General features: G+C 41.4%; 1 protein-coding gene across 2 annotated transcripts; it reads right to left on the bottom strand.

Annotated features, from left to right (window-relative positions):
- Positions 1-1,953: 1,953 nt before the first annotated feature.
- On the bottom strand, positions 1,954-17,583 carry cul5b (cullin 5b). 2 transcript variants are annotated; one of them, XM_056284628.1, is made up of 19 exons: positions 17,560-17,583; positions 16,633-16,742; positions 16,427-16,526; positions 15,933-16,109; positions 15,205-15,346; positions 12,907-13,052; positions 11,469-11,549; positions 11,036-11,174; positions 9,871-10,001; positions 8,137-8,244; positions 7,978-8,042; positions 7,742-7,874; positions 7,401-7,532; positions 6,806-6,929; positions 4,746-4,921; positions 4,292-4,453; positions 4,047-4,165; positions 3,333-3,456; positions 1,954-3,106 (listed from the first exon to the last, which is right to left on the bottom strand). In XM_056284628.1, the coding sequence occupies exons 1-19, from the start codon at positions 17,581-17,583 to the stop codon at positions 2,912-2,914; spliced, it is 2,388 nt and encodes a 795-aa protein (XP_056140603.1). In that variant the 3' UTR covers positions 1,954-2,911. The 2 variants fall into 2 exon arrangements, with proteins under 2 accessions (XP_056140603.1, XP_056140604.1); XM_056284629.1 differs by having other exon boundaries at positions 11,081-11,174.
- Positions 17,584-18,062: the final 479 nt, after the last annotated feature.

The following is an 18,062-nucleotide window of genomic DNA, read 5'->3' as shown; positions in this document are numbered from 1 at the left end:
GTCTGTTTCTGAGCCGTCGGCCGCCCCTGCCGACGTATGGTCTGTTCCTGAGCCGTCGGCCACCCGTGCCGACATGTGGCCATTTCCTGAGCCGTCAGCCACCCCAGTTGATGTGCGGTCTGTTCCTGAGCCGTCGGGTCTGTGCCGTCGGCCGTCTTTGCTGACATGCAGGCTGTTCCTGAGTCGTCGGCTCCCCCGCCGACGTGCAGTCTGTTCCTGAGGTCAGTTCTGGAGCCGTCTGTTGCCTCTGCTGACGACCAGTCTGCTCCCTGAGTGGTTCGGCCGCCTCCAAAGCCTGTTAACCGAGCGGCTGCCAAGCCGCCTCCGAAACCTGGTCCCAGAGTGGTTGCGCTGCCACCTCTGAAGTCTGGTCCCCGAGCGGCCATCCCGCCGTCTCCAAAGTCTGGTCCCCGAGAAGCTGTCACGCCACTTCCGAAGTCTGTTCCCCAGGCTGCCGGGCCATGGCCCCCAAAGCCTGCTCCCCGAGCGGCTGCCACGCCGCCGCCCCCGAAGCTTGCTCCCCGAGCTGCCATCCCGCCGCCTCGAAGTCTTGCCCCCAAGTGGCCATCACGCCGCCTCTGAAGTCTGTTCTTTGAGCGTCTGTCACACCGCCTTGGTCCTGCCTGCATTGTCGGCCTCCAGAGCAGCGGTCCTGGCTGCGTCGCCAGCCTCCGGGTCATCCATCTGCCCGTCCGCCCTGCATCCTGGTTGCCCTCCAGATCGGTTCCATCCATCGGTCCAGCCCTCGGGCCATCTGCCTGAGATCCCTGGCCCCATTTGTCCTCCCCCGGATCCCCTCTGTCCGTCCTGCTTGGTGCTCATGGTCTGTTTGTTGGGGATGTCTGGAATGGGTCCCTTGGGGATGGGCGGGGTCCTGTCATGAGTGTGTGATCTGGGTCATCAGGGCCCGCCCATCCCCATATTGGTGTTTCAGTTCGCCTACACCCGTGTGCCTGAGTGACCCTGATTGCCCAGCCTCCCTCACTTGTTCCCTTCTCCGATAGGCTCTGTGGTTCCTGTGCACCCGCACTCTATCTCCACGCCCTTTCTCAGATTGGCTGTCCGGTTCCTGCCATCTTGAGCACCTGTGCCCAATCTCCCTCCCCTTTCTGTGATTAGCTGTACGGCTCCTGCCCTTCCCTGCACACCTGCGCCCAATGTCCCTGATTGGCCCTCCCTATGTATATATGCCTCTTGGTTGCTCGGGCCCCTTGTCAGATCATCTCACACACTCACAGAGACACTCACAGAGACTCTTGGTCGCCAGATGCGCCACGTCATGTTGTGCACTTTCCGCTGGCTGTACCTGCCTTCTGTTTGTAAGTTTTTCATTATTAAAGAGTTGTTCTGGCCCAGTTTGTCTCCGCTGTCTGCACTTGGGTCCTCCCCCTGCGCTTGCCGTGACATAAACAATGTTATTTACTTACCTGTTAGTGGTTTTACTGTTTTAATATTTTGGCTGATCGGTGTATATGCCTCAGCATTGCCGAATTGTCCATGTGGATGGCCACAGACATATCCCTGCAAAACTGTTACAACAATCCAAATTTGTGTGTGTGTGTGTCTGTATATGTATATATATATATATATATATATATATAAATGCACGCACACAGTAAGATAACTTGATGTAAACAAGGAAGAGGTGACATGTCTGGACACCTTAAGTCTTCAGTCTTATAAGGGAAAGGCACATAAGTGTTTTTGGGGAGAAAATGAGCCAAATTCATCATTAAGTTGAGTTAAATAGATCTTGCTAGACAAGCCCGACGAAATGGTAGAACCAACAAAGATGACTTAGTCCTTATGGGCTAGTGAGAGCTTTTTCATTAAAATCTAAGCAGTTTAAATTTATTATTTATATACTGGCCAAGTAAAATGATTGTAAAACCAAGTATACGTACCTTAGGATGAAAGGCAAGCCTGTGTGTTGTTTTATAATAAGGTGCTGTTTAATTAATCATTCCGTCGTTCACATCTCAATGTACACTCTCCTGTAACTTGGAATTAATTAACACGTGTAATACTGACCTCACCATTTTCTCTCAGGCTACTTCCAGAGAAGAGGGGTGTCAAAGACACGAGTTAGCCGCTGGTTTAATTTTTATTCCACCTCTAGCCACTACCCAATGGCAAATTTAGTAGAGGATAATGTAATTTATGTTTCAAGATAGCAATATGCTAATTTCTCCATATTCTACTTGTTACCAAGGGGTATAGGCAAGCATACGTTTTGGAACTGGCTTCGCTCACTGTGTTTCAGTTCAAAAAACAGTGAAGTACTTTTTTTCTGCCCCCTCAAAACTCTTTAATCACTCCACCTGACTGTAGAGACCACTTAGCACCGATAGTGCTTCAAAAGCATCCGGTTGCCACAACAAACACGGCTATTTGGGTAAAAGGATCCTCCTCTCTGTGCCAGTATGGAAAGCGACACAGATTTGTCTGTTTTCACATAGTCTGGGTTTGACATTGACTAAAGCTGGACAGCAGGTGTTGTGTGGGCCAAGGTTGTCGAGTCAGTTTCTTCTCAGCATGCCTTTAGAGTTGCACAATCAATAGGATTGGTGGTTGGCCAGCACGGTGATGGGGGGACACCATGGCAAAAAAAAAATAAAAAAATAAAAAATGGACCATTCTCAATCACAGCCTGATTAAAGCAATGAGGAATCTCCTACCATCCCAGAACGACAATAAAACACTTGGTGCAGGGTCCTGCAGCATCAATGAGTGTTCTCTTTTCTTTATACAAACGAAAGGCAGGAAGTTCCTTTTTTTTTTTTAAATATGTTTCAGTCATAACATCATGCCTCGCTGCACAGGACATTTTCTTAAATGGAGGACAGGGGCCTGGAGTCAGGCCTGATCCACAGAAACCACAGTCAACACGGGTCATTGCAGTGACACTTTGCTATGCCATGTAGATGAAACTGTTTATGTCAGACTCGTCCCGTTTGATATATTTGTGCTCTATCAGCCACTCCATCTGCTCCTTGATCATCTTCTTCTGTGGCAAAAACATGTTCTTTAGGATCTCCACTAGCTCTGTCTGCAGCTGGGCGTTGTTGATGCGCTTCCTCATCTTCATGATCTGAATAATGGCCTCCTGGATATGAAGAATAGGAATGAGGATGGAGAATGGGGAAATGGGGGGGGGAAAGCCCATAAAAACAAAAAGACTTATGTTGGACGTTACGTTATATATGTATATAAAGACAACCCACAGATTGTGGGAACTCTATACTGGAAAATACAAGTTCGAATTGGGCCCAGTTACATCACAGATCAGTAGTCTCAAATCCTGCATGGGTATGAGGTAGTGAGCTGTTTACCTGTGTTCTTAGTATCCTGAGTTGGACGATACCCTCATTCTCTTCCTCTCTCATTCGCTCTGTGGTGAGCTGTAATCGGCCAATCAAATTGATTTTCCCTCTTTTCTGGACCTTTGAGTTTTTTCTTTGAGGATGAATGAAAAGAGACAATGGCTTGGATCACTGTCTTATTTTCTGAGTTTGCTTCAAAAAGTGATAAAACAGTTGACCATGAATGATGCAATGACCCCAGGCTTAATTGGTAACGCTTAGAGTAGGATTTACAACCCGCCCTCTTTTCCATTACTTTTCCAAGGTAAAACATATAATTCTTCCTAACGTTCTTAACCACATTCATGGTTTATGAATCTGACAGCTTGAAGAGATGCATATGCAGGTCAGATTTCTCGGTGAGTCTAGGTATAACAGAAGTAATGCTTGTTCAAACTGAAAAGTAAACCGGCAATGAAAAATTGGTCAATAATTATAATAAATGTCAGAGTGCAGTGTCAGGATTAACATTCACCCAAGCTTCAACATAATCAGATTGGTGATGTCTAAGATATTGCATATGATGGATGGACGGTGACCAATTTATCCCTCCTTGGATCATCCTGATCATGGGGGGCAATTAGGTAAACTGTGCTGACCAGTAATACAAGTGAAGTAAAAATGAAGAGGAAGAGGAGATGAGGCATTCTGAACGAACAGCAACTAATTTCAAACATCCCTTACATAAGAGAGAATTCCTGATTGACATAGAACAATGTTCCTTCGGCAAAGTCTTTAGGCGAAGTCACTAATGGGTCATATGATAACACCTGCCGCTTCAGTTTTGGGAATGCCACCAAAGACTGCAAAAAGGGAGGAAAACAGAAGAATGAGAAAAAGCTGCAGCCCCATGATTAAAACAGCAGTTTTGTTTCCTGTGTGTGATTAGCAGTATATATTTAACCAGCTCACAACCTCCCTCCCCTTACCCAGAGAGTACGTCGTAACTCAGCATCCGGCAGTTCAGTTGCCAATTTGAGGTTCTCAAAGCTGATCCTCTCCCTGGGCCTCTGGTTCCAGGCAAACAGCACAGCTAACTGGAATGTGGTCACCTCCAAGTCATACTGGCCCACCTCATTCTTGAAGGTGATCTGGAGAGAGAGAGAGAGCAGTAAGAGAGTTCAAATTTGGTCAGTCTCCCAGGTACTTCAACAGGGCCATACCAATACGATTCCGAAGATGTCTGTTGCATCACAAAAAAAAATTAATAGTGCTTCTGAACAATCACTTGGCCTAATTTATCAAGTACACCAATTAATTTGTGAATTATATAGTTTTTTGTACTATGACAACATTTACTTAAAATTCTGGGAATGATTCTTTTCTATGTACAAGTGTATGCATGCGTGTGTGTTCTTATTGCACCAAATTTATATGACTCACAATGCCATTGGACATGAGGTGGTGCCAATGAAGCTTCCTGCCACTGTGGTTCTTCTTGTAGAAGTCTTCTACCTCTGGTATGAGATCCTCTAGTTCTGTAGGCAGAGATACAAATACCTTCTCACTGCTCCTCGACCATGCACCCGCATTCAGGATTTTTATGTTGACTGAGTCCGCTGCAAGAAAACATACAAGGAACACGCTATTAGCTATTGACTGACAACTTTGGTTACAGTTTGTTTGCGTGAAACCAATTTTTAAAATTGTAGGAAGTTTAAATTAACAGGTGACAAACATTTGTAATATATGCCAGCATTAGAGTTATCTTTTTTAAGAATTATTTTTAAACTGTAAGCCTTGGTGGGCAGCAGCTCAAAGAGCCTGCTTTGCATGTGCCATAGACTCTCAAGCAAGAGGGAAGACAGTGCAAAATATGTTAAGGCCAAAAGTTGATTATATTAGGCGGACATTAGGGCAGCAGGTCCTGGCAGTTGATGAAAAGTATTTTAAACTTCTTGATGCATAGTGTATTTCACTTGTTTAAGAGCACAGCTGAAACTATTCTTTCTGGATTTGGTAAGAAGTTCCAAAACTCATATTTGTCAATGACTAGCCCGTTATCGAAAATTTGGAACTGGTTCCAAGTCAGAATCACTTCTTGATACCCATTCTCAATGGAAGAAAAACATCAAAACATTCCTATTCTAATGGAAGGAGAGTACATACAAGGCTGATTGATGCTATTAGGCTTGTTTGCTTTCTCTCCAAGCATCAAGATAGTAAGTGTATTACAATAGAGCAACTGTATTCCTTCCCCCGGTCTTTCCAGGCTTCAGCTTGCCTTTCTATACTTCTTTGACTTTTCATGTACTTTGGTTTCATAAATGTGAAATTGTCCCTTGAGGCACACACATGTACTACATTAAGTGTGCAGGCAAACACCCATACATGTTTGCATCGGCATATTGCATGTTTGCAAATGTATAGATGGTTGAGTAAAACTACATTTTGTCCTCTTGACTCCACCCTCCCTGCTTTCCTCAACCTGTCTAACATCAAAAACGATTAATCTCTGCTATAAACCTATAGATGCTTTGTGTTTCTTGCTATCACTGAACTGTAATTGGCTCAACTAGAGCTACTTACATCTCTTCAGAACTGAGGCAGAAGCAGAGTCATTTATAGTCGGTAATAAAATTAATACATGTGCAGGCAGGGTGGAGTGGATGGAGAAGAGTGTCAGGAATGATTTGTTACAGAAGGGTACCAGCAAGCGTTAAAGGGAGGGTTAACAAGATGGTTGTGAGACCAGCTATGTTATATGGTTTGGAGACAGTGGCACTGACGAAAAAGTCAGGAGGTAGAGCTGGAGGTGGCAGAGTTGAAGATGCTAAGATTTTCACTGGGAGTGACGAAGAAGGACAGGATTAGGAATGATAACATTAGAAGGACAGCTCAGGTTGGATGGTTTGGAGACAAAGCAAGAGGGGCAAGATTGAGATGGCTTGGACATGTGTAGAGGAGAGATGCTGGGTATATTGGGAGAAGGATACTGAATATGGAGCTGCCAGGGAAGAGGAAAAGAAGAAGGCCAAAGAGGAGGTTTATTGATGTGGTGCGGGAGGACATGTAGGTGGCTGTTGTGACAGAGGAAGATGTAGAGGACAGAAAGAAATGGAAACAGATGATCTGCTGTGGTGACCCCTGACGGGAGCAGCCAAAAGTAGTTGTAGTAGTATAATAAGCTGAACACATCTTTTCAGCCTCACACCACGCTCTCCCTACTGAATCACAGCATCACAGAATCCTCCACTCATTCTTACTGTTCTGTAAACCAACGCTTTCTCTCATAAGTGGTTACTTAATTTATTTTCACGGCACTTTTCTCTTACATAATTATTCTAAGGCCAAAGGAATAGGCACTAGAGTCTTTACAACCACTTGTTGCTTTTAATCTTGGTAAATTTAGATGTATTCTACTGGTTCAATGATCAAAACTCACTCTGGATAAAAGCATCAGCTGAATGCCTAAATTACTACTGTTGCTAATGGCCACTTACCAGGTAATGCGAGTTTGTTATGTTTGTGCATTTCTTTGAAGGACTGGTTGAGGTCCTCTGACACCTTGATGTCTTGGAACATCCTGGCAAGCTTGTTGACATAGTCTGCTGGCATTCCTACTTCCTGTTAGGAAACGCCACAGGACAGATCATTAGTCATTGGTGGGTAATGTCAAACTACCACAAGAGCTACTGGATACTCCCTCACACACAAAGGCAAGGCCAGTTTGAAAACTTTCTCAATTTAAAAAGTATATTAGCACTTTGACAGAGACACATATAGTAGTACTCAAAAAAACAATTTGGGATAGTTTCTACTAAATGTCATCAAGGTGCTTCAAAAAATATGGACTTACAACCTTGTTTGTATTCTGCAGACACTGCCATGGATGGTGAATTACCCATTACTAATTACCTGTCAAGGCAGTCAATGTAGTGATGTATTATGTTTGAATTTATTTTAGGATTTTATTATTTGAACTGTTTTTAATATCAGCAACCTGAACAAAAACTGTCTTTTGAGATCAGCGCACAATAAGGTGAATACTGCTAATGACTCATGTCTTTCTCTCTCACACACCCAGACAGGTCATACCCTGAGCCACTCCACCATGTTCTCCTCTATCTCACTGTCAGCTGAGATGTCCAGAATGAGGCGACGGGTCAGGTGGGCTTTGTGGTAACGCATAAACACATCTTTGTTCTGGACGTACTTCAGCACTAATAGCTGTAAAGGATGAACACAAACATCTGAAAGGTTAGAGACCACGTGAAAAACTCAAGGTTTACAACAAATATCGATGGAAATTAGAAAAAAAAAATCACAAAAATGATTCACCTCCTTGCGGGTATGAGCTCCAAACTATTTCTCCGAAAAGAAAAGAAAAGAAAAAGGAAAGAAAAGGCAAGATTCCAGGTAAATACAATAACACCTACCACTTCTTTGAGTTTGGCTTCTATCTCTTCAGATGTAAGCTTCTTGCTGAGTGGGGTCTTCCTCAGAAGCATGTCACAGTAGTTGGCCAGCAGCTCTGGACACTTGGACTCTGGTTGAGTTTTTAAACCAACCCTGACAAAACAGGAGGGGGGGGGGGATGGATAAGAACATTAACAAGGCCACTACGCATTACCACCTTCATCAGTCAATGGACCAAATGTCGAGTATACCATACCCTTTCTGTTTCATGGGAAGTTCTAATTTAAAGATTGTAGCGTCGTTCACAACGGCTTTATATGCCTACAGGGAGAAAGAATACCAGCATTATGACAATGATTCCCAGATAAAATGGCATGATAGTGTTCCTTGCCAAGTTGGGGTAAGGTTGGCTCACTTTATCTCTAGCAGTCAGAAAACGTGGGTCGTCCTGAAAGGCCTCTTTCACCAATCTACTGAAGCGGTTGAATAGTGTGAGCAGCTGCTCCACATATTTCTCTGAATCCTATAAAAGAATAACCACAAGCAGCTGCGATTTGTCCATTTTGAAAGTTAATTCTGTTGGCGTGTCAAATAATGAAGGTATTTCTGTCCCCATATCGACGAGTTTGAAAATGGACAAACCAATGAAATCAAATCTTACTTTATTCAGACACATAGGTCCACATTAAAAAAAACAACAAAAATACAACACAGGGCAACAACACAAAAATATAGCTAAAACAGCAGTTCACAATTCCACAATGATTAAAACCTATACAGACATTTGTTCCAATGTTCCCAGAAACTAGAGGAGTACCTTGTCACTTTGTGTAGGCTCAGTTAAGAGCATCATAATTACATTCCTGGAAACAATTAATCGGCACATAAATTTGTACATAAAATTCCGCAACACCGCATGAAAAGTGGGAACATTACTAGTCACAAACATATGACTTGCACTTGTCCATCTTGGAAGCTTGAGCAAGATTCTGAATGCATCATTATAAGCTACCTGCAGCTTTTTTCATTTTTGCTTTGCTATAATTTCACCACAAGTGGGCTATATAGAGTGGAGTACAGTAGGCCCTAAAAAGAGCAGTTTTAACATCATCTGTACACATGAAATTTGCGTGCCAGCATATTGGCTTGTGCATACAGTTTACAACACTGTGGCGCTGCACATCATCATCATCACATAAATCATTCCTGATGATGTGACCCAGATATCTTACTGTTCACCACATTAAGTGCTTGTTCTGCTTCTGTATTAGCGCAAAGTTTCTTTTGTGCCCTGGCCACAGTGGCTAGTAAATACCATAATTCACCAACCACTTTTATTCTATTGCCATTGAACTAAGATTTCAGAATACTGTATGACCCTCAAATGTAGGGCTAATATATAGTTTTAGCATTAACATTGCAATGTGCTCATGTGCAATAGTCACAATGCAAAAGATGCAATGTCAGGCAAATTGTGCCCATCAATCATGTTTTGCTAAAAAAAATGTTTTTATAGAAAACAAATAGTAAGGTTTCACATTTTTCATCTGATGAATCACAATTTAGTCTGGTTTCATGACTTCTTGACTGCTGGTCTAACATCCATGCCAAGTGCATGTCCATAATACGGACAGTGTTTTCAAGCCTCCTGTAATCTCCTGAATCCTTTCTACACACCACCCTTCTTTCACCCATTCATAGACGAGCCCCCTTCTTTAAGGGTAAGCAAAGTGAATAATAAATATTGTACTGATCATGGACTAGCCTGGGCTAATGGGTGAGTATTAACTGAATACAATACTGTCCAGCTGAGTCAACCAGAGTTACTGAACAGCTGCCTTATTGCCCCCCTTAAAATCACCCTCATCATTGCTAGAGTGATGAAGTCTTTCTGAATGGAAGTATTGAAGTTGAAAACTGCATATAGTTGGTGAAATTATGCAATTCTTATTTTCTTTAATATCACAAAAAACAAAAATACCACAATGTCAATTTTTCCAATATCATTTAGCCCTACTCAAGTGATGTTTATTAGCTGAAGAAGCAGACTAACAAGCTTACCAACCACAGATTCATCATTTGGCTAGTGTCCACCCTGAAGATTTATCCTACCCTGATGAGTTGACACACACATGAATGTGACACTTACAGAGGTAATTGTCTCTGCCGACGCCACCATATCAGCCAGGCCGGCACTCATGATGTGGTCTTCCAAGTCCTTAAGCATGGGCTCAATTCCACTGGGCACCTTGTCCATCAGAGAGAACATCAGATGTAACTCTGTGACAGAAGAAAAAATACTGGGGTCAAATACTGAAGAAACTACAGTTCTCAGTGAACGGAGATTCCCAAATAGCCTAGTGGTGGAAGCAGCTGTCACTGTACCTACCAGAGGTTTAATGATTCGCCGAGAGGTGAAGTACCGAAAACACAGCCACTAGAGGACGATAGTAAGTAGATGGGCCCAAAAAGTCACTCTTCTCATTGACCGCCAAGCAAACTCAATATATTATTAGATCTCAAATAGCTCATTTCATTGTAATGGCTAAATTCGGTTCTGAGGGCCCACAGTATTTAAATGGCCTAGTAAAAACCAAATAATAATGATAATAATTTTGGGAAAATTAACTTATAGATCATGATTCCCAACATTAGACAATGACAGCATGGAGACACAGAGGGCATCATGAGTTACACTCAGAGAAACCAGAAAGTGACTCCAGGAAAACTAGTTTACTTTAGCTTTGGCATGGAGTGGAAAGCTTCTGCATCATTTCATGAGCAGATTTGGCCTTTTTAAAAATTCTGTTTGAATGTCAATCTCAATAAAATCCACTTTACACTTGCGATCATTTAAATACCTGTAAAATTCATGTGTTCCAATTTTTTTTTTTCTTCAGGGAACAATATCAGCCAAAGACAGCAATAAGACTGAAATGGGACTGAGCCCCTTACTTGGTGTAATGTACTGATTCCTAAGTTATCCCATTTGACAGTTGCATTGTTCAAAAAATTTGCCCAATATGGGCAGTTTTTCAAGTGTCTATGGATGCCCTTTGTGTAACATCAGTACTACTGCAACATCACAGATTTAAAAAGATGAGCTAAGATGTTGGAATGGTTATGAAGGACACACACTACAGTTAGAACAAAAATTCAAGGACACACAACAGGTGGTTATAACATTCTAGACACTAATCAAGACAGACATGTTCAATGTAATAACAAACACTGGTGTTGGTGAGACAAGGTGACTGACATAAATGGGTACTCTACAGGTGCTGACTTTAATGGGGCCGTCTACTGTTGCAAACCTGAGCTGGCTGAGCCTTTGGTGGGAGCACTCCTGCCGTACTCACTCTCTGTTTCATTTCGTTTGATCATGCCTGGACACTCAGCCAAGATGGTCTCTTTGAATGATGTCACAAGTGCATTTACGCAACACTCCATTAGCTGGGAGGACAAACACAAAAATGGATCATGATCGTGTGTTGTTTGGGAGTGCTGAGAAAAGCTAATCTAATCAAACAACGTCTACACAACACAGTGAAATTCACTTTGTGATACTTTTTTTGTAGGAGCAAATAGCGAAGTTGTATTGTACAGATGGGCAGAGCTCTTTGTACACCATTTTCATCAAAAAAGTAAGACTATCTGGAGGGAAACTAAGACGGCTGCAATGCATTTTTTTTCTCTAAGTAATAGTCCAACCCTTGGCTCAATTACAAAATATGATAATACACTCACTGCTTGTACAGAGTTGCAGTCACGTCTCGTCTCAAGGTAACGTAGTGCGCGTTTCTCCTCCTCCCTCAACTTGGCATCAGCCTGGCAAGCACACACATGTATAACCAAAAATTATCAACAGCTCAACAATATATTAAAAGTGAATGTAAATTCACATTAAAATAGTATGGAAAATGTCATTAAATATTTGACAAATTAACCTTTGTTCTTTCAGATTTTTTTTTAAAAAACATGCAGAAAAAAACCCTCAGTAAATTACTGGCAAATATGTCAAAGCTGAATGCCTGTCAGCGCCAGGAGATTCATATTTGAAGCTCAAAATCCAATCTACAAGAGTCAGAGTTAAGAGCGATGTTTTTGAAGACATGCATAATATAATTGGAATTAAATTACTTAACTCTCAAAATATATTCTAATGTGCTATTTTCCTGCTCTCACAGTAAGAGGTTCCTGCATGGGCGCCATCTCTGCATTCTTATGAGCTCATAGCTTGTTGAGACTTCTTGCTTGCTCCAGTTACACAAAGAGCAAGTTGCATTTACACAATGCACAAAGTATTTGATGGAAAACCTGCATCTATTTAGAATGTTTTATATGTAAGGGTTTTAAGAGTACTTAAAATAGTCTTTTCACTTATAATACTTAAAAATACATGCAACTTTTATCTCTCACTTAAATTCCATTGGTTAATTTATTCCCCCCATAAAAATGCAATACCAGAGTAAATAGTCAATAAAAAGTCCTCAGAAAAAGTATAACTATTTCATACACAAACTTGTGTTTATGTGTCTATCATAGAATTAATGCATACATATATGTTTATGTTAGTCCGTCTGTGAGGCAAGTAAAATTTTACCAGAATCAGTCGTTATCCTGCAATGCCATGGGAAAAGTCACTACCGGGGGACTGGTTATAAACTAATAACTGATGATTAATATCATATAGACAACTTGGAATTGTTACTGCAACATATTATTTGATAAATTACAGAAATACCAACCAAGGGCTAATAAAAAACCCTTTCACTGGGCTATCCAGTTCTTAATCATTTGAGTTACTAATTTTTCTCAAAAATTAGTTTTACAAAAATAGGGCCATTACAATCTATCATGAATTCCTGCAGTTGCATATGATGAGTCCATGTGTTAAGATATTTTGTACCAATGCTGGAATATCCTACACTTTGCCTTGGTGTGTAATAGTGTCCTTTAAAACAACTGATAAACAATCAGCGATGAAGACTTGTGGAATCATACTATAGGTAATCTAAAATATCAAAATGAAAATACAATTGAAAAGATTCAGATTAGTGACCCCCTTTTCAAAATTCCTGATAATCTCCAGCTGTTCCTTTTTGGAATAAATGTCCAAACATTCCAGAAATTCCATTAATTGTTATAAACGCAGGGTTATAGCTTGCCTAGAACATATACTCACATATTTCATGTAGTTTTGGACCCCATTCTGCTGCAGGTAGGACGGTGCCTGTGTTCTGTAGAATCTTTCCGTAGAGTCCATGTAGGCCTTCTCAAAGTTGTCCCTGTAGATCTGTAGCTTGTCATCAGGGTTGGAGCAAAGGTTCACTGCTCAGAGAAAACACAAAGTGGAATGCAGAAACACACAGAAGAGTGGATTCCAAACTGTTTCAAAACAGAATATATATTTTTTACAGGGAAAATCTTGTCTCCTTTCCCATAGATAAGGATGAAATGCATATTCTAATTTCTGTGGCAGCAGAACCAAAACAACATTGCTTACTCATTTAACACTTTAAAATAAATAACACCAAGCTAATACCTCTGCTTACCTTGCGAGGCAGCTAGAATCACAAGCTCACGCAAATCCATCTTGCCAGGCTTCCAAGTTATGCGCTTGTGGCCGAACCACAGTGGTTTGGACCAATCAGCGTCCTATGAAGAACTAATGGCTTCTACGGGCGTGGTTTAAGTGTGATGACAGGGAGAAGTGACTGTTTGTTCGAAAACAACAATGGCACCTCTTAAAGAGGTTAGCATAGATGATGCTATAACATCAGTTATATCCGAACTGGAGAGTATTTCTTCACTGAAAGAACAGCAAAGCATGGTACTGAAGGCTTTTCTCAATGGAAAAGATTTTTTTTCGCTGTTCTCCCAACTAGCTTTGGTAAGAGTTTGACTTGATCTGACTGGTTGAAGTTAGCCCGTGATAGATAGATGGTTCATCCAATCACCTGCCAAGTATTTTTTTGAAAGTGCCTGCCCTTTCCCATATTTTCCAAGGATGACTTCTCAGATGGTTTTGCAACAAACCATCTGGCATGTCAGGTTATACTTCTGCATCATGAAAACAGATCTGAGTAAGTACCATGATTGATTGTGGAAAAAACGGACGATCCTAAATTACACCATTACACAAATTATGCTTTCACACACTCATTCTCTATACCCAACTGATCCATGTCAGTGTTATGAGGGGCTGGTGCCTATCTCAGCAAGCATTAGATGGAAGGCAGGGAACCACCCTGGGGCAGGTCATTAGCCAATTGCAGAATCCACAATTATTATCATAAGAATTACACTTATAATAAAGATCTTATGACAACCCATCATCTTATTTATACAATGAATAACATTGTCTTATCTGTGTGAATGAACACACTTTACCCGTTTTCTAGAGCTCAGTGAATACAGTACGAACTTGGTGTCATCTTTAACGCCTGCTTAAATTTCACACTACATGTTAAGAAGTTGTTTCAGTCTTGTTTTTTCCAGTTTAAAAATATAGTCAAAAGCAAATCCATCCATCCATCCATTATCCGAACCGCTTATCCTGCTCTTAGGGTCGCGGGGATGCTAGAACCTATCCCAGCAGTCATTGGGCAGCAGGCGGGGAGACACCCTGGACAGGCCGCCAGGCGGTCAGGTACACACATACACAATCATACCTAGGAATAATTTTGTATAGCCGATTCACCTGACCTATATTTCTTTGGACTGTGGGAGGAAACCGGAGCCCCCAAAAGAAACCCACGCAGAAATGGGGAGAACATGCAAACTCCACACAGAGGATGACCCGGGATGACCCCCAAGGTTGGACTACCCTGGGGCTCGAAACCATGACCTTCTTGCTGTGAGGCGACTGCGCTAACCACTGTGCCACCATGCCGCCCAACAGCAAATCAGTTGTCAAAAAAAAAAAAAAGTTGTGCAAATCATCAATGCCTTCATTTCAACCCACCTCAATTATTGCACCTCGTTGCTCACATGCTTCCCTCTAATGATCTGGACAGCAGTTTGTCTCTCTCTTAAAAGAAAATTTTAAAAACCTGTTCACTTTGATGTTTTTATCATCATATCTACCTTCCTTTTAAGTTCTCTACTGCCATGCTGGCCTGTATTTAATTGATTATATCTTTTAACTATTTTGTAACTAACTTGAACTTTTTGTAGTTGTAAGTTGTTTTGACAAATTGATTGCTTTAGTGCATAGTAGTTGCTTAATTGTTTTTGACCGTTTTCTCTTTATTATTTTTTTTTATCCATTTGTAAAGCACTTTGCAACTTTAGCTTTGACAAGTGCTATAAAAATGAAGCTATTCTTAATTAAAACTATTGTAAACTAAAAATGTCCGGATTAGGATTATTGATTTTCATGGGGGGAGTGGGCTATTCTGAAAATGAGGGTACTTGTGGCCCTGTAAGGGAATATGAATGAGTGTCCATCAAGGGCATAGGTTGGCCGAAGTATTCTCACCATAGGATTCTCGTACTCCTATAACCAGCTGGGAGTCAAAGGCCTCACCCAGCCTCTCTGCATGGACTAGCTTCATGGCACTGTCTTGCAGCCTGTTCTTAATATTGGAGAAGATGGATTCGTTCCATGTGTCCAGCATCAGCTGTGGTCACCACAGAAAGGGCAAAAACAGGAGAAACTGGATTATAAACAATTTGATCGCAGTAAAAAGAATATGTATCGTCAAGGAGGTGTCCTCAGAAATGTAGGCTGCTGTTAAAAACATATCCATCACTGCATACTTGCTTGCATTTAATGAGTATGTTGTTTTTCTTCCAGTCATTAAAAACATTAATCACATCAAGTCCAAAAAAGGCCAAGAAAAGCAACACTTGTTTTCGTGTTTTTCACAGAGATTATTAGTGGGGCAAACAAGTGTAACTAAGGGTTTAGATTTGGGATTTCTTAAATTAAGTTAATATCTTGTGATTGCCAGTGTGTATATTGTTTTAATATCCATGTACATCATGCCTCATTGATTTAATCAACCACAACTATCAGAGTGGGCACACCACTTGTAGGCTAATAAGTGATCTCGTTCAGAAAGAACATCCTGTGTAACTGTTCAGCAGACCAACTACAGCATCCTTACATTCTAGATTACCTTCCTTTATAAAGTCACCCACAACAAACAACTCTACAAATCCAAACAATCTAAACCACCTTTTCAAACTCCCCCTCTTCCTCACCTTACGGACTATACTATCTTCCACATTGGACTTCTTGTTGCTGCCTTGCTTGCCCATGAGGGTAATCTCCAACTGGCAGAATGGCTTGGGCAAGATATCGCATTGTGTGAAGAACTTCCTCCACTCAACGATGTAGGCCTTCAGGAGTGCTGTATCATCCTGATGGCTGAGTACCCGCTGGGAGAAGGTGGGGTTGGATGGTAGGTCAGGGTTAAGGGATCTTTAGTCAGAAGGGTAATGTCTTACTTGTTGACTGATATTCATCCAGCAAAGCTGCACATGATGAAGAGTCATATGACAACAAGCAGTGGTTAAGCATCATCAGTGTCAATCATTTGTGCATTATTTAAAGATCAAGTGTTATGTGCACTTCAAGCAGCCTAAGGGAAAACAGGAATAGACTAATGTGGGACAAGAAAAGCCATCATTATGGCATGGAAAATAGTTTTACAGATGCCATGACTGATATAACTCTAAATATTCCCCAGTCTTACTGCTTGTGCTTGTTTGATGAAATCTAGGATGTCCTCTTTCAGGGCCTGGTGGATCTTAGCGGGACCTTTGTCATCCCAGAGGCATACTGCATGGACATCTCTGTAAAAATGAAGACCAAAGAGGATGCCCAAACAACTAAGAATTAAGGAGACCCTTAGATGAATAGAGACACATCTCTCCAACCTTCATAAGTCAGCGAACTTACGAGAAAAGGTCAAACCACTGTTGTTTGGTGACGGACTCCTGGCGTAGCAATTTCAAGACTATGGGACGCATCAGGTCCCATTTGTCCTCAAACTGAAGGGAGCCTTTGTTCTGGAAACAGACAGGAAGGGGCTAAGCCATGCAACACTAAATGCTGATAAGTTTTACCATGACTATTCTTTAGAGTTTAGAACATACACATGGGAGCACTATTCATGGTTCAGGCTAAGATTAAGATGATCAATATATAGGGAAATCCAGGAATGTATTTACTCACTGTGTTGGGGATAGTAATGCTTACTCATGACTTCAGCTGTGATTGCACTGCCCCTGTCCAAGTCAATGGGATTTAAATTTTATGTTTCTCCTGTGACACCTTCCCTGTTCTAAGCTGGAAGACATGCACAACCTTCTGCAACTGTTGCCTGTAAGACCTGACTATTTGGCGACTGTAACTTAATGTCACAAAATCTTAACGGGCACGCTGACTCTATTTTCTTTTTCCTTTCTTTTTTCTATTGGTTAAACGCCAGATCTGCTGCACGCTATACCCCTGATCCACACATAATGCTGGATTTGAGGATATGAGGCTGTTTGCTTTCAGGCAATGGTTTCAAGTTGGCGTACGCCAACATCTTGTCTCTCCCTCCTCATCCCTCTGTGCCTCTGTCTCACTCTCTGACACACAAACGTTAGCTCCTCTGGCTTGTTTGACTACTTACCCAGCTAGGTTAAATCAGTGGAGAGTAGCTAATGTTAGCCAGGGTTGCCCAACTAATCCTTGCTAAAGTAAATGTTGACAACACAGTCACCTGTTTGATACCGTACTGCTCATCCAGGTAAGAACTAAATGATAGCGTTACACCAAATCAGTGACAGGTACTTATCAAATGTTACCAAAAATAAATTGAATTGAAGTGGGTCCTACCTTCAGCAAATTAGACGTCGCCATGTTCCCTGAACTTATCCTCTCGCGTTATCTCGCGTGAATATAGCGGTCGCTGTTTTGACGTTCGATATTTTCTTCCGCGCAAATACATTTATACATAGTCAAGTTTATTCACATGACATGACAAAAGTCATCTGTGCAGGCATTTCTAATGTAATTGTAATTGCATTCGTCGGTAATCGTGGTTTGCTGAAATGAGCCAAATCCATGCAATGCACATTGTTTTTCTACGTAATTTTCTGTTCTTGTACAACTTATTTATTTTCCCTGGAACGGTCTACCTGACACTGACAGCTAGAATGAGCAACTACAAAGCCTACACAATTTACAAAATACAAATACTTGTAATTCATTCATTCTTGTAATTTACAAAATACAAATACAAATACTTGTAATTCATTCATTCTTGTGTTTCATTAATTTAATTGAAGTTGTCATATTTGTACTATAACATATTTTAAGCATTTCAAGGGCAAAGTTCT

This window comes from Lampris incognitus, chromosome 8, assembly GCF_029633865.1.
Source record: "Lampris incognitus isolate fLamInc1 chromosome 8, fLamInc1.hap2, whole genome shotgun sequence".
NCBI lineage: Eukaryota > Metazoa > Chordata > Actinopteri > Lampriformes > Lampridae > Lampris > Lampris incognitus.
Note: the sequence above shows the minus strand (reverse complement) of the source record. Positions and strands in the feature narration are given on the sequence as shown.

Bases quoted from the DNA above. Each gene is read 5' to 3' on its own strand.
- cul5b (XM_056284628.1), bottom strand. From the start codon at position 17,583: ATGGCGACGTCTAATTTGCTGAAG. The intron at 11,175-11,468 runs GTGAGTGTATTA...TTGTCCTCCCAG, and splicing joins ACTGCAACTCTGTACAAGCA to CTAATGGAGTGTTGCGTAAA. The intron at 10,002-11,035 runs GTTTGCAACAGT...CTTCTGTCACAG, and splicing joins CAAAGGCTCAGCCAGCTCAG to AGTTACATCTGATGTTCTCT.